Below are 14,430 nucleotides of genomic sequence, written 5' to 3' on the forward strand. Positions count from 1 at the left end.
TTGCCAGGCAATCACATTTATAAGGCTTTCCTGTTCCATCCTCCCCAACACCTACACCCACTGATTTTCCAAGCAGAAATGGAAAGCATTTTTATGTACACTTCTGCTCTGGAACTTTTAGTTTAGGATAACTTTTTAGCTGGGAATTTTTGAATTCCCTGGAAATTGTGGTGGAAGATCTGTAAAACGCTGGCCGGCTTTACAACAGTATAACAAAGTGAAGAGGGACAAGAAAATATGAGGCAAAGGTATCAGAGCCATGTTCCAAATGTCTCAACAAGTTGCAAGGTGTGACGTGGCATTGCATTGCAACAGTGGATCAAGGTTGATGTGCTGTATTGCACATCACTAACAGGTGTTGAGGACTTGTTTTCAGAGAAGCTGGTTAAGAATGAGTTCCATTTGAAACTGTGCATAGAACCATGAGAGTCAAGTATCTGATTTGCTGATATATCCAGAAAATCTCTCTAGACTACTACCAAATGCATACAGTATCTCATGCTTTGACTTCCTGGTCCTGGAAGAAATGTCAAATCAGGTATACAATTATCTATACCAACTTCAGGTATAAACAAGTTCTGAAAACAAAACCCATTAGTCAGATTGTTTCTTAGGTCTAGGGAAATGGTAGCAGTACTAGCCTTGCTGCTTGTGCACTGGGTCACATGTTTTTTAATTCTTATTTACGTTAATGGGAGCCTAGCTTCAAATATTTTTTACCTCATTTGAAGAAAAAACTGAATCAAAACCCACAGTTGACTTACTACTCTAAGCTGGAAGTAATTGTTCTGGTTTATCTAAAATAGGTAAATATTTACCAGTGCAGGTGTTATAATCAGCTCATCCAGACATACAAATGTATCCTTCTTTCTGATGCATTTTAATAAGCATTCTTAAAGAATTTGAAAAACACTGTATAATACAGAAAGCTGAACAGCTCAGTTTATAGGCACAAAGCTTTCTACTTCCCCATAGCACTTAGTGCAATCATTAGCTACAGAAGACCTGAAGTGACCTCCTACATCATCAGCTCAAGCCCCTGCTACTGCATACAGTGCTGCTTTAAATACTACTCATCACCTGTCCTAACGCTTCCTAAAACCAAAATGGTTTCTTTACAAACTTATCAAAGGTTCTTCCAGAATCGTTATCTTCTCATTCCAAGGGAGACAGCCTTTAGTTAAATTTTTATATCCTTTGTTTACCTAAAGTGATTTAATCTTCTAGCAAAGCTGGGAAACAGTTCACACCTCTTATTTCCTCTTATCTATGTTTGTTTACACTGATTCCTCTTCCTCTGACTGCTCTTTTTCCACTTAAAGGGAAAACCATTACTTGTACAGCACTGTGCACTATGCACTATGAAATCATGTGGCATTACTCCCTTCCCTCCCAGTATCTTCTTGCTTACTTCCACATTATTATATTAGTCTTCCACATTATTATATTAGTCTTTTCAATCTGTTTGAAATCTGTAGTCAGATAGGCTGTTCCTAAAAATCCTGATACAGCAATTGCAGCATTATCCAGAAAAAGATATGAAAATATCTAATTTGCAAGCTGAGTTCTACTCAGTCACTATTGTAGAAAATCTTAGCATCTGTGAAAGTAAGATTGTGGCATCACTACATAGCTCTGTTCACATCATATGAGGTATGCTCTTAATGAAGTTTCTTATTTTGTTGTAATCATGAAAGATTAACTCCCTTGGGCTTATGATTATGCAACATTTGTGATGATTTCTAAAATCAGAACACAGATATCAGTGTAAAAACATTATTTAAAATAGTTAAATCAAAGGAATAGGTCAAAAGTAATAGTTTTAAAAATATCTTTAGTGTAGCAGCTTCATTATGTGCATTTAAGCAATGGATATTAATCTCATCATGATATATGTGGATTTTATCCTTAACTCCCAGTAATGCTAATAGGAGTTAAGTCCATAAATCCCCATCTATCACTGTATGACTGTAGCCTGTCTCCCTCAGTTTTGCATGAACTTGCAATTTACTAACTCTGTTTATAGTAACAAGAGCTGCAGTGGACTTTAGAATATTTGTTGAATGAACCTGAATTAAGAAAGTAAAGGATTTTCAGATTGTCACCTTTGTCTCTAATTTCTGTTCTTGAGTCTAATAAATATGCCCTGAAAAAGTTCTCAGTACTAACATTCTACATGACCTTGAAATTCTTGATTTGAACAAATTGCAAAGCCTCATTTTAGCATCAGTTAAAAAGTCCATTCTCCCACCCTGTCTTTATTCTACTCTGAACACTTGCTGCTTTCTGCACTCTGAGTGTGCGTATGCTGGGTGTGATTTTTTAATTACAGCAGCCAAAGTAATCACTCAACATAAAAGATCTGTATGCTCAGACTTCTATGCACCATACCCATAATGCAAAGATATATTGTAAACCATATATTAAAAACAAAGTTGAAACCATTTTATAATATTTTAAAATTAAACAGTAAAATTATACAATTCATCAAAAGTGCTTGTAAGAATCTGGTTTTTATGTACCAGATTCTTTTTTTTCTATAGACAATACACAGCATGCTATTAATTATGGCTGTTAAAATCTAGCAGAACAAGAAGTATTATGAGTCTGTGAATGAGACTTTAATTTCCTTTAAAAGTCAATATGATCACAGCAAAGTGTGGTATGATATGCATTTTCTACTGACATGCCACTCTCTATGTCATTGCTGCCATTACATCAGTAGTGTTAGACCTCTTCCTCCCCCCTCCAAATCCTTTTAAAGCCTAATACCAATTTAAAAAAATAAAAAAAACTTCATGATCTCTCAAGTAGTTTGATTTCTTTTTGCACAAAGTAACCCTTATGACTTCAGAATCTCAGACATACTATGTGGGCCTCAGCAGCAGCAGTAGCCATCTCCTTCAGCACAGAAATTGGTTTCTGTCTTCTCTCACTCCTAAGCACTTCCATTTGACCCTTTTTCTAATTAACCCAGGGAGTGCTACTCTGCTGTTTAGATTCATCAGACAGGTGTCTCTAGGCAGAGATCTGCAGATTGACACTTTCCCCCCTCTCTCCAAATTGCAGGTAATCCCAACTCACAGGCTTCTCTGCTCCTATGCCTCTAGTGCTCCAGCTTGCTGAGGCTTTCAAATTCTCAGCAATTTCATCCAGGGCTGAAAAGCACTGCAAAGCCAACAAAAATCCCTCGTCTTGATTTAACCCCAGCCAGCAAATGAGAGCCACACAGCCTCTCTCTTATTCCTCCACCAATGGGATCAGGGAGAGAATTAATTGGGAGGGTAAAAGTCAGAGGACTCATGGGCTGAGTTTAATAGGGAAAGCAAAAGCTGCACACACAAGGAAAGAAAAACAAGGAATGAATTTACTGCTTCCCATGGGCAAGCAGGTGTTCAGCCATTCCCAGGAAAGCAGAGCTCCATCACACATAGCAGTTACTTGTCAAGACAAACACAATCACTCCAAATATGCCCCTCCTCCTTCTTGCCCCTCTACCCATTTCTCACCCCCAATATATACTGAGCACGACGCCATATGGTCCTGTTGGTTATATTGCCTTGGTCGGTGGGTGTCAGCTGTGCCAGCTCTGTCTCTTCCCTATTTCCCACACATTCCCAGTCTCTTCACCAGCACAGCAGTTGGAAAAACAAAACAAAACAAAAAACCCAAAATAAAACAAAACCAAACAAAAAACAAAACAAAACCACCAAACAAACAAACAAAAAAAAAACCACCAAAATAAAGCTTTGGCTCTGTTAAAGCATTTCTCAGCAATAACAGAAGACGTCTATATTATCAACCTTGTGCTGAGCACATATCAAAACATAGCCCAGTAACAGCCACTGTGAAGTAAATTAGCTTTACCTCAGCTCAAACAAGCTGCAGACTTCTCCAGAGTTCAGAAAGATCCCAACTTGCAAGCCTCTAGGCTTAAAATTTAATTTTTTCCTATGAGGAAATTTAGTCCCATATATTCATTTTCCATAAAAAAAAACAAAAAAAACAGGCAGCCACCTCCTCAAGGCATTTCTCATTGGAAACTGAGGCAGTCTGAATAAATAATACTAACCTAAAACTTTATTACAACCATTAAGATATTGAAGGTGAATGATAAACAAATGTATTGAACACACATAACTGAAAAAAGTAGGTATGCATTATTTCTTGTTTATCTGTTTTTGATGATAAAACAATAATCTTCGAAAGCACTCTTAGAGAATCTGAATTTATTCCCTTGCTTTAAAAAATAAGCAGTCTTTACAGTGCCTGATCTTTCAGTCGCTAGGTTTCCCTTTCAGTTAATGGATTTCAAAACGTAAATGTATAAGAACATATGCAAGCTAATTTATTGGCATAACAGGATTAGTTAAAGAAGATTTCTAGCCTGATTTCCATCTACAAACATTGTAAACTACAATATGCCAGATCTCTCACAATCTTCTTTTTAGTTCCTCTATCTTCTTTTAAAAGATTTAAATTGAATGAAGGTTTAGCTACTTAACTCCTGGTAGAATTGAAGGGATAGAATACTGAAAATTTGATGTTTCTAGTCAACCATTATTAGGTCCTTTGTTTGCAGTATATTTTTCCTTTTTTTTTTTTGTTAATGTGGCTGCTCTACAGTTTCAGAAAACTGACTATATTAAATACATAATTTGCATGTCTTGTTAATGTATATCATATATGTATATAAAATATATACTAAATACAAATATTACAAAGTTTTTACTGCATATATTGATATTTTACACTGGTTAATTAATTTTGAAGCTTAGCAAAATGTAGGGAAAATGTTTTAGATTTGTGCCTGTGACTACTGTTTTGGTATTACTGTAGTATTACAGATTACAGTCTCTGAGATCTTTTAAAATAAGGATTCACTTTTCAATAAGTTACCTTTATTTCTACCCTTTGGTAGAAGTCCATCCTGGACCTAGTGGAAGGCCATAAGTTGTATATTTCTTCTTTCTCCCTTTCTACTCATCTAGAACCACATGAACTTGTTCGCAAAGTTAATTTCATGTAAGGAACAGGTTAGCAAATTGATACTGAATGGAGTTTGTGTCTGTTGAAGTTTTATTTAGTTGTCCAAGTGTATTTAGTGTGGCCTTGATAATCCCTAAAACTCCCTGAGTTATCTGGGAAGGTAAACATATCACAGGATTGCAGAAGACATGCATCTTTTTGAACCAGCAGCCAAAAGGCAAAATACCTTAGGGCTTTTCAAATGCCACCAGATGATGCCTTTGGGTACAAACAAATAGTTCCCCTTCTCCTCAGTACTGGTGCGGTACAAACACACATAAAATTTTATGGGTTGCCATGGTATCGTTGTAAAACCACTAAATCAACCGGATATTCCTAACAGAGCTCTTGGTGCATTTCACGCATATCAATAAATTTAAGGTCAACTCATATCTGATTGACTTTGTTTAAGTTACAAATATATTCCTTCTCATGGCCCACTTGAGCAGGTGTTTAGACTACAGGAGTTAGCAGGCTCTGCTTCTGGGCTAGTTTAACTTTACCTTTTATTTTACCTTATTTACCCTATCATAGACAATGTCATATTTGTCTACCAAATAAAGGAAGGCCTCAGAGAAATTTAATATGGAATTCTTAAAATTGTATTTAATCTAATTTGGTTACATTTCTCTGAGGAGATGAAACAGAGGGTGATTTCAAATGCATATTTTCAGTAAAAAATTATAAAATTAGCCCATTCAGTCACTCATTGAAACCAGTCATTTTCAAAGGGCTAACATAAAATTCATTAATGACAAAATGGAATATATAGTACCAAAAATTCATTTGAATAAATGAAAAATCTCAGAAAAACTTAACTTTTCACTTAGCAAGAAGTACTTTCTGCCGTAGAGCAAAAACTTCTTCAGGGACACATCATTTGCTTGCAGAAAAAAAACCAGAATCTTTGGTCAACTGAGAACATGCCAAACACCAAATGAAGATAGAGGCTTAGTGTATGTTGTTTGTTCATGTAATTGTCATGTCCTTTATCATCTAATCCCTTATCTTACTGCTTAAAAGTGCAAACATTTTAAAAGCCCCTGAGCTAAAGCTTAAAAAAGCAATTACACTGAACAAGTTTCAAAATGTGATTTTAGTGTAATGCATTAGGAACATGCAGCTTCCATTAAATATGGGAGTAGTATATTGAATCTTTAATTAATAAATATTCTAGGACATGCAGTAGGAGCTATGACAAATATTATTATACAGTATGTGAGTAGTAAATTAATCTTTTTAAGAATAAGCATCCTAGATATTAACTACTTTTGACTTCTGATGATTATAGTGAGCACAGAAACTAAAATCCAGTACTGCTACCGATAATAAACTCAACAAAATAAATCAATGCTAAAATAAACCAAACCCATCCATTTGCAATGTTTTATCCCTAAAATGTATGGAAAGTAAGTAGATATTGTAGCACGTTGTTGAATTCAACTAATTTTGAATGTTTTGTGAAAAAGACAAGGGAGTAAGTAAAGAAAAAATGAAGGAGCTCTCTCAGAAACTACTGCCTATATTATTTTTTTAGCTGTGGATTGAATGATGGTCTGATAGCTCTGTGCTAACTAGCATCCCGTAAATGACCCAATGCTCTACCTAAGGGAAAGACAAAACTGAATTAGTTGCAGTAGGTTCTCATCCTTCATCATTTGTAATGGTGGCAAGTGAGGTATAACTTATCCCAGAAGAAAATAAAGCAAGGAATGTTCATCTGTGCCAGCCAGAATGCTAACAGAAACCCTACCACTTCAGAATCCAAGGGAATGAAAGCAGGTGGCACACCTAGGGAGAGCACTACATGCAGAAGTGGTGTATAACTGTATTTGCTGAAAATTTTAAGTGTATAAGAAGTCTGAGAGGTCTGATATTGCAGGTAGCAATGTTGAAGTACTAGTTTTAGCCAGCTCTTTGCCAAGTGACTTCTAGTTCTATTGACTTCAATATGAATATTGATGGATGGTTATTGGAGTCAAACTCTGAAAGGACCTAGGTAAAATTAAAATAAAGTTTTAACCAAACCTTTCACAGGACCCCCATTGGGATATCTACTAGTTCTGAAATGTATGAGAAACAAACAAAACCAAACTAACCCACTAAAACTTAACTTACCAAAAAGAACCCAAAACCCTAGAATTATTAAAAACATTAATACATACCTTAAAATCTACTGCTCAGAGGAGCTGTTCACTTGAATCCATCAACAGTCTTTTCTGAATAGTTCAATTAATTTTTAAATCTTTGTGAGATCAGAGGCAAGTTATTTGTCACCTAAACCTCCCATCCATCTGGGTCATCCTACTTAATGGAGGGAGCAGGAGCACCCACAATTTGCAATATAGACTAGGATTAGAGGAACTGAGCCGGCCTGCCTTATTGCTCATCCTCAGCCTTTGTCGGCTGAAATCTAGACATCCTAATTACCCGTAGTGTGTTTAGCCAAGTAACTTCAGGCAGGACCAGAAAGGAAAGTTTTCCATGTATTTGCATGTGGAACCGAATCATTTTCCTTATACAGAAGAGTCACAGGAAGATTAGGAACAAAAATTGCAAGAAGTCATTTTCCTAAGGCACATCCATGAAGACATTGATGTCTGAGGGAGGAATCATGTGGTTCTAGAAAATTTGGACAAAGTAATTGATTACCTAATATGCAGCCACTGTACTTAAAAACAGTGAATAAATTTAAAATGGAAAGATGTTATTACCACAAATAAGGCCATCCTATCTAATTATACCAATCAAGGCAGCAATAAAAAGCATGTCAAATTGCATGTTTTTCAGATCCCAAGACAGTTATTATGGAAAATATCAGAAGTAAAAATTAAAATTATCAATGTTTTCTTCTATGGCAGTGAAAATGAGCTTTCATTACAAGCGTCATAGTTAACTCACGAAAAAAAATTTCTACAAGAACAAAATTTGTTATAGTGTCTTATGTTTACTCTTAGCAGTGTTCTTCCAAAATCTGTAAGAACCTTTTCATATTAAAATTTTACAGTGAGTTAAAAGAAGGGAAGGAAGAATCCTTTGACTACATCATACAAAATACAAGTCTAGATTTCACTTAGAAGTATATATTAGGCAAAATTATTATATTTGGAATAGCAACAGAGAGAGTTCTGTAATTTATGCATGAAATTCTGAGGACTTGGTTCAAATAACAGCATATGTTCTTATGAGAACGGGTGATATTCAATGTTTAAATGAGGGGCATATTTTGGAATCTCTCAGATCTAGAAAGACTCCACATGAAGTGCATATGAAAAATGCTTTAAAGAAATAGTGATAATTAGGAAATTAATATCTTGAAGATTTGTGGAAAAATTTCAAAAAAGCTACAATCTGTATGTTGTGGTGATATAGCTCTATCTGTACAAGTATAATGAAGTAGAAATCAAAATATCCTGTAAGTGTTTCAGATTTTACTGTGTGCTGGAAGTTATTAATCAAAATGTTAATACCAAGGTCCATAGTGGCCCAAGCCTTGGCATGGACAGCAAAGAGCAATTACCTGATCTCCAATTTTTATTTTGTTGAGCCTTATGAGGCAGGTGAACAGTATTCTGACCCTCTAAGAAGGTTCACCTTGTGCTAAGGTTTTGAAGCATGGTGAAACAAGTGCAGACCCGCGTCTCACTCTCGTTCTGTACAACCAGGGTACAGCAGCTGTTCAGATAATGGCAGCCTTGAGGTTACAGATGAGGCTGTGGAAGCCACCACAACTGAAATAATGATTTCTCCCTCCCCTCAAGGGACTGTTCTGTCACAGTTATTTGAATTAGGAGTCATCCTTTCAGGCAAAAGGATATAAAGGATATGTTCTCATAGCACATGAGAACACTGAGCCTCTTGTAGGATAACAAATCAATTCAGGCAGTTTGATTCTGGTGTCTGTGTTTGCATCAAACAACCCTACTTGTTTAAAGTAGTTAGGCCTTGTGCTCATAATGTGTAATTATAAACTGAGATGATGAATACTTGTCCTTCATAAAATAGCAGTCAAATAGCAGCCTCTTTCCTTTGATAGATTAGGATATGTATTTAAGTGAGTAATGAGTGCCAATGGCAGCGTTTTCAAGGGAGATAACAATGAAAAATATCTCCAGTTGCTTCAGTGAGAAGTTTAACCAGGACTTTTTTCATCTTAAAAGCTGGAAACAATTTAAACCAATGAACTTTACTCATACTGACATACAGAATAACTTAATATAATTTTGAAAGGATCACATCATTTGTTATTCTTCATTTTCCTTTTTCATTTGGCCTTCATGCTATGCATTTTCACCTGTTCTGTCTCACACATGTGAGAAGACCTTTACTATAAAAATTATCCTGTCCACAAAGTCTTCATATTCTACTGAGAAAAGTAAAGTAAATAGACATACCTCAGGTTATATAATTTAAAATATAAAGTTTGGATTGGGCAGAAATACAAAGTCCTGAGAGCTGTAGTGCTCCCACCCCACTGCCCCAGGTTTAGAGCTGTTTCCTTCAGTGCAAGGATCGCGCATGCTGGGAAAGGCAGTGGAGCCCTCATTGCTCCCACATCCTTCTTCCTCCTGTCCTTTTGATTTTGTACAGCAAGCTGGAATGGACTCTGGTACTACATGATATTTGGGATGATGTTGGGATGATATTTCATGCAAAGAAATAAGAATATTTCAGGGGTTATTATTCCCTTTTATTAGAAACACCAAAATATAGTTCTGTGAGCACTGAGGCACAAGCTTGTCTAAGAGTTTTGTCTTACTTTGGAAACACACAGAAAATACAGGCTTGTTTTTACATCTGTATAGTACAAATCCCTGGCTCTGGTACTAATTATAAAAACACCAATGAGTTCTCGTAAGAACTTTTTATGACTTTTGAGGCTGTTCCTACCCATGATGAAAAAGAAAATGTCTTTCAGTCCTTTCCTGAAAGGAGTTGGGGTGTGTTTGTGTGTGTGTTTTTAATAAATTAATTAACAGTTTATTTCTTAAATAAAGCAGTTGATTAACAATTCTAATGCATTTAATGTTGCATGCTTCCATTTGGTCAGAGAGCCCTTTTCCTGCGCTGGAAAGAGTAATCTGAATTAATTTCATTTTTCAGGTGTAGTTTTCTACTTACCTTCTTTGTGCTAAAAATTGTTAAAGTTATGTTAACATAAAATTCTTTAGTGGAACTTTCTCTATATGATTCACAAATATTGGCAAGTATTGGCAACACTTGGTAAGCATGTTTTTAGCATATTTGGCTACACTTACTTACTCAGTCAAGCTGAGTAATTAAATTGACCAAAACAGCAGGATGCTGAAGATATGAAAAACTTTCTCATGGATAAATGTTGTATATTGAGGTTCCTGTTGTCCTTTATTGTGTCTGTTGGCATGATTCTTCCCCATTACATGCCCCAAGTTTCCTAAGAGAAATATTAATAAAATGCTGCATTTTTAACCAACAATTTCTACACCAATGGGGTTTTAACTAGTTAGTCTAACCTATTAAAACTTGTGTCCATATTTTTTGGCTAAATTTTATTTCTCAACCCTGGACACCTAATTTCCCATTCTGACTAAAAAAGCCTTCTTGTTGAAATTAATTTTCATAATCTTTTTAACCATAAAAAAGTGATTCATTTTTACTTCTGTTATATTCAGAAGTGTCATGTAAGGTCTGACATCCAGTTGCCATTTTCTCCCTGCAGCTAACCTATCTTTTTCTCTATTTTATTTTGATCTTTTTCATTAATGCAGTTCAAATAATGAGGAAAATCTTATTATGACCAATAAAAGTATAGTTCCTATGCCCTTATGTTCAGTCTCAGTTCTAAATGCAATGTAATGAGAAGCTATTATTCACCTTTATTTAAAACCAAGTATTTTCAGAGTGGCAAAGTTGTAAGAAAGTGGAGCCATAAATACATTTCTGACAGGATGTATGTGCAAAATGACTTCCAGAAGTTTGAAGTCATCTTTTCTATAAAAGTCCTCTTGATTAAGACAGGAATTTCTGTAGAAATTCAGGTAACTACACCAGTGGCTAATCTAATTTATTATAAAGACTTATAGGGTCTCTACCGTATTTGAAGAGAGGAGGAACATGTGCCCTCCTCAGACTGCTGTATGGCAAGCTACTGCTCACACAATATCCCATAGGAAACTGAGGCACAGAAAGCCTGTGTGATGAGTCTAAAACAAGTAAGGATTGAAGAGAGAGAGAAAAAAAAATAATTTAACTTCCCTTACAGTGGGACAGATTCTCACTGACAGAGAGAGAGGGAATGGGAATACCCCTGCCAGGGTTTGGGCAGAAAAAGGTAACACCATAAATCTCTTTTTATGCTTCTTATTTCAAATTCAAGACAAATTTGTGATAGAGTAGGTAGATAGATAAGGTAGAGTTATATGGAATTATATGAACTGTACATGGAGGTTGGATTTCCTTATCTTAGGACTTTTTTCAATTGCCCTGGAATGCATCTTTATTCTTATCCATTGTGTGCCACTAATATAAATAGGTATCATTCTGGCATTCAGCTAAGTAATACTTTTGTCATCCACAGATGGACAGGGGATTACACGGCTAAGAAATGAAATAAAAGCTAAATCCCTATGCTTGATAAAGCTTTGCTTGTTTTCTCTTTTATTCAGGATTACCGAGTGAACATCTTTCTCCGTCAGAATTGGAATGATCCACGCCTTGCATACAGTGAATATCCAGATGACTCTTTAGATTTAGATCCATCCATGCTGGATTCCATTTGGAAACCTGATCTGTTCTTTGCTAATGAAAAAGGTGCCAACTTTCATGAAGTAACAACAGATAATAAGTTGTTGCGGATTTTCAAGAATGGAAATGTACTTTATTCCATCAGGTGAGTCTTTAATCTAATGGGGTTTTTTTCAGATAGAAGCTCAAAAGTATAATTAGGATTTTCTAAAACGTATATTCAGTTGCTAGTCATGCAGAACTATTATTTGTGAGTTTTGTATGCAGAATTTTGTCAGCATTCATTGTTTATATTAAAATAGAAAATGATCACTCATTAGCCATGCACATAGTAAAAGTAATAAGAAAAATTTCTTTCTAATTTTAAAGTACAGGTACTGAGCCTAGAGGGACTAGGACACTGCATAGAACAAATAATCCTGTAGTATTATAATTTGAGTTGGCCTATATACAAGTTTCAAAGTCTGTGGCCTCCAATGTCATGACAATCCAATGTTACTTCTTTTCCCCCTTTCTCAATACTGCAGTTGCTCTTCAACCTGAAAACATGGCCTGTTTGAGGAAGTATAACATTTATAGCATAGTCGTTTACTCAACCCTGAAGATGGAGAGAAAACTGGAAAGTAATTTTTGAAAAGGTTTTAAGAAGCTGAAAGCAGTAATCTTAAGTATTGACAAAATCTAATTATCCCACTTCCCACCACTTTCATTTTAATAGAGACATCAGTAGGTATTTTACCACTGTCTTCAAAAAGCGAATCTAATCAGAAACACATTAGATGTAAGTGTGCTAATACCCCACTAGATTTGGTATTGAAGCAGTGACTCACGTCATGTGTGCAAAATGTTACTCTTTTCAAAATAAATATACTGTTGTCCACTCAGTGTTTTGCTTTGCATGCTTTTATGACACTGAATTAATGGTAATTAGACTCTTTGAAGAGACATCGGGAATCTCTAAACGCTCTGAATTCTGGAGAAAAAGAAAACTTTATGGATTTCATTAATTGTATCAGTGGCAAGAATCTCCTTCCTCCTTCCCTCCTTCCAGTGCCATTAGGCAGCACTTCTCAAAGTTACACAAGGAGAAAGCGTTGGGTTAAAATTCTTATGAGGATTTCATATCCAAAAGGAAGTTAGACTGCCACTCTGGCAACACAATCAATCTTCAGTGTCACAGCATGTATTCTGTCTCTAGAAACAGATTCAAAGTAGATCTAAAGGATTCCTTCCCTGAATTCAAGTAGAAATAGATCTAAATCAATTATCTGCAGACCGTCTGAGTCACCTCAAGAGGCACTGGGTGTTGTTCCACTCTAATCAAATAACTCACTGCCTTGTCCTACTCCTTCCTAGTACACACTGCACACAGTATAGACCCCACCATTCAGCTGAAACACGTTTGTATTGCAAATTCAATACAATTTAGAGCAAGTTCATAGCCACATGAAATGGGGTGAAAAACCCCAAATGTGAGAAATAGTATCATATTAAATTATAAAGGCAAACATCAACTCTGCTGAAAGCAGACACCAGATAGTTCCTCCATTTCTTATGAAGCCAGAAAGTTTATGTTGCCTTGATTTAATTAAGAGCTACAACAGTTTCTAAAACAGATTTAAAGTCATATCACTGGCATCTAGTTTAGTTATGTGCATTTGAGGAAGTTGACCTTCTGAGGAGGGGAGATATGCTAATTGCTATTATGCTGATATTAAAAGGAAAAAAAAATGTTTCTAAATTTGCTTCTTTCTTTCATTCCCTAACTTCTCCTCATCTCTAATTGCATTGGGACAATACAGACAAAAAAATAATGGAGGGTAACAGTTCCCAGCTCAATGAAAGCTTAATATAAAATACTAAAATATTTACTGAAGCACAAATTATTAAAGTCCAGGTGCCTCTGAAATGACTTGCTGTATTACCTACTAGCCAGAATTTGCCTTTGGAACTATTTTTAACAGCATGGGAATAGGGGATGGGTCTGCCTTCCCTCTTCAGACTCTCCCCATGCAGCTCTATCACTGTTAGGCTACACATAAATTATAGCAACAATGAATCAAGAAGGTTTGGTCACCAACAAAAAATTAGGTAAAAGAAATATACAGCCATACTTGCCAGCTACTGCCCACTTCCCTTTAGCCCCAGTGCCAAAAACGTCAATGGATGCATAGGTATATCCAGGGAGGGAAAACTTGTGCCTTTATCTCTTACAAATTCTTCTTTCTGATTCCTCAGAGAACTTTTACTCAAAAGATAAATTATTGTAAATAATGTATAAATTATTATAATAAATAAGAAATAAATTTTTAACTTAAAATTTAAAAATACCTCTTTGCTCATAATTTGCAAAGAATTTCACAGGAAGTATTAGGACTAACACTGATGCACAGCTACAGTTCAAAATTGCAGCCATATTTTGGTTTACCATCAATATCATCAAATGTTTCTTTAAGCCTTTGTGTTGACATTTTAAGCACTTTATTTTAGGACAGCAACACATAAAACTACTTTTCCACCATGACTGCTGGCATATGTTATGAAATTCTTGCAAATTTGGGTAAGTTTTATGCAAAGGCTTTGAAATACTGAAACTGTGAAATAATTCTGCTGTAGCACGAAAAGGCACACTGCTGCTGCATTTCTTTAGACTTCTCATTAAGTTAGGCAACCCTACTG

The 14,430-nt window shown here is 35.6% G+C and overlaps 1 protein-coding gene across 3 annotated transcripts in view; it reads left to right on the top strand.

Moving 5' to 3' along the window:
* GLRA3 (glycine receptor alpha 3) overlaps positions 1 to 14,430 on the top strand; it is an 85,554-nt gene that overhangs the window by 32,702 nt on the left and 38,422 nt on the right. For all 3 annotated transcript variants that reach the window (XM_063156180.1, XM_063156182.1, XM_063156181.1), the window contains exon 4: positions 11,673 to 11,896. In XM_063156180.1, coding sequence (XP_063012250.1) covers positions 11,673 to 11,896 — 224 coding nt within the window. The remainder of the gene's footprint in view (positions 1 to 11,672; positions 11,897 to 14,430) is intronic.

Source organism: Melospiza melodia, chromosome 5, assembly GCF_035770615.1.
Source record: "Melospiza melodia melodia isolate bMelMel2 chromosome 5, bMelMel2.pri, whole genome shotgun sequence".
Classification (NCBI taxonomy): domain Eukaryota; kingdom Metazoa; phylum Chordata; class Aves; order Passeriformes; family Passerellidae; genus Melospiza; species Melospiza melodia.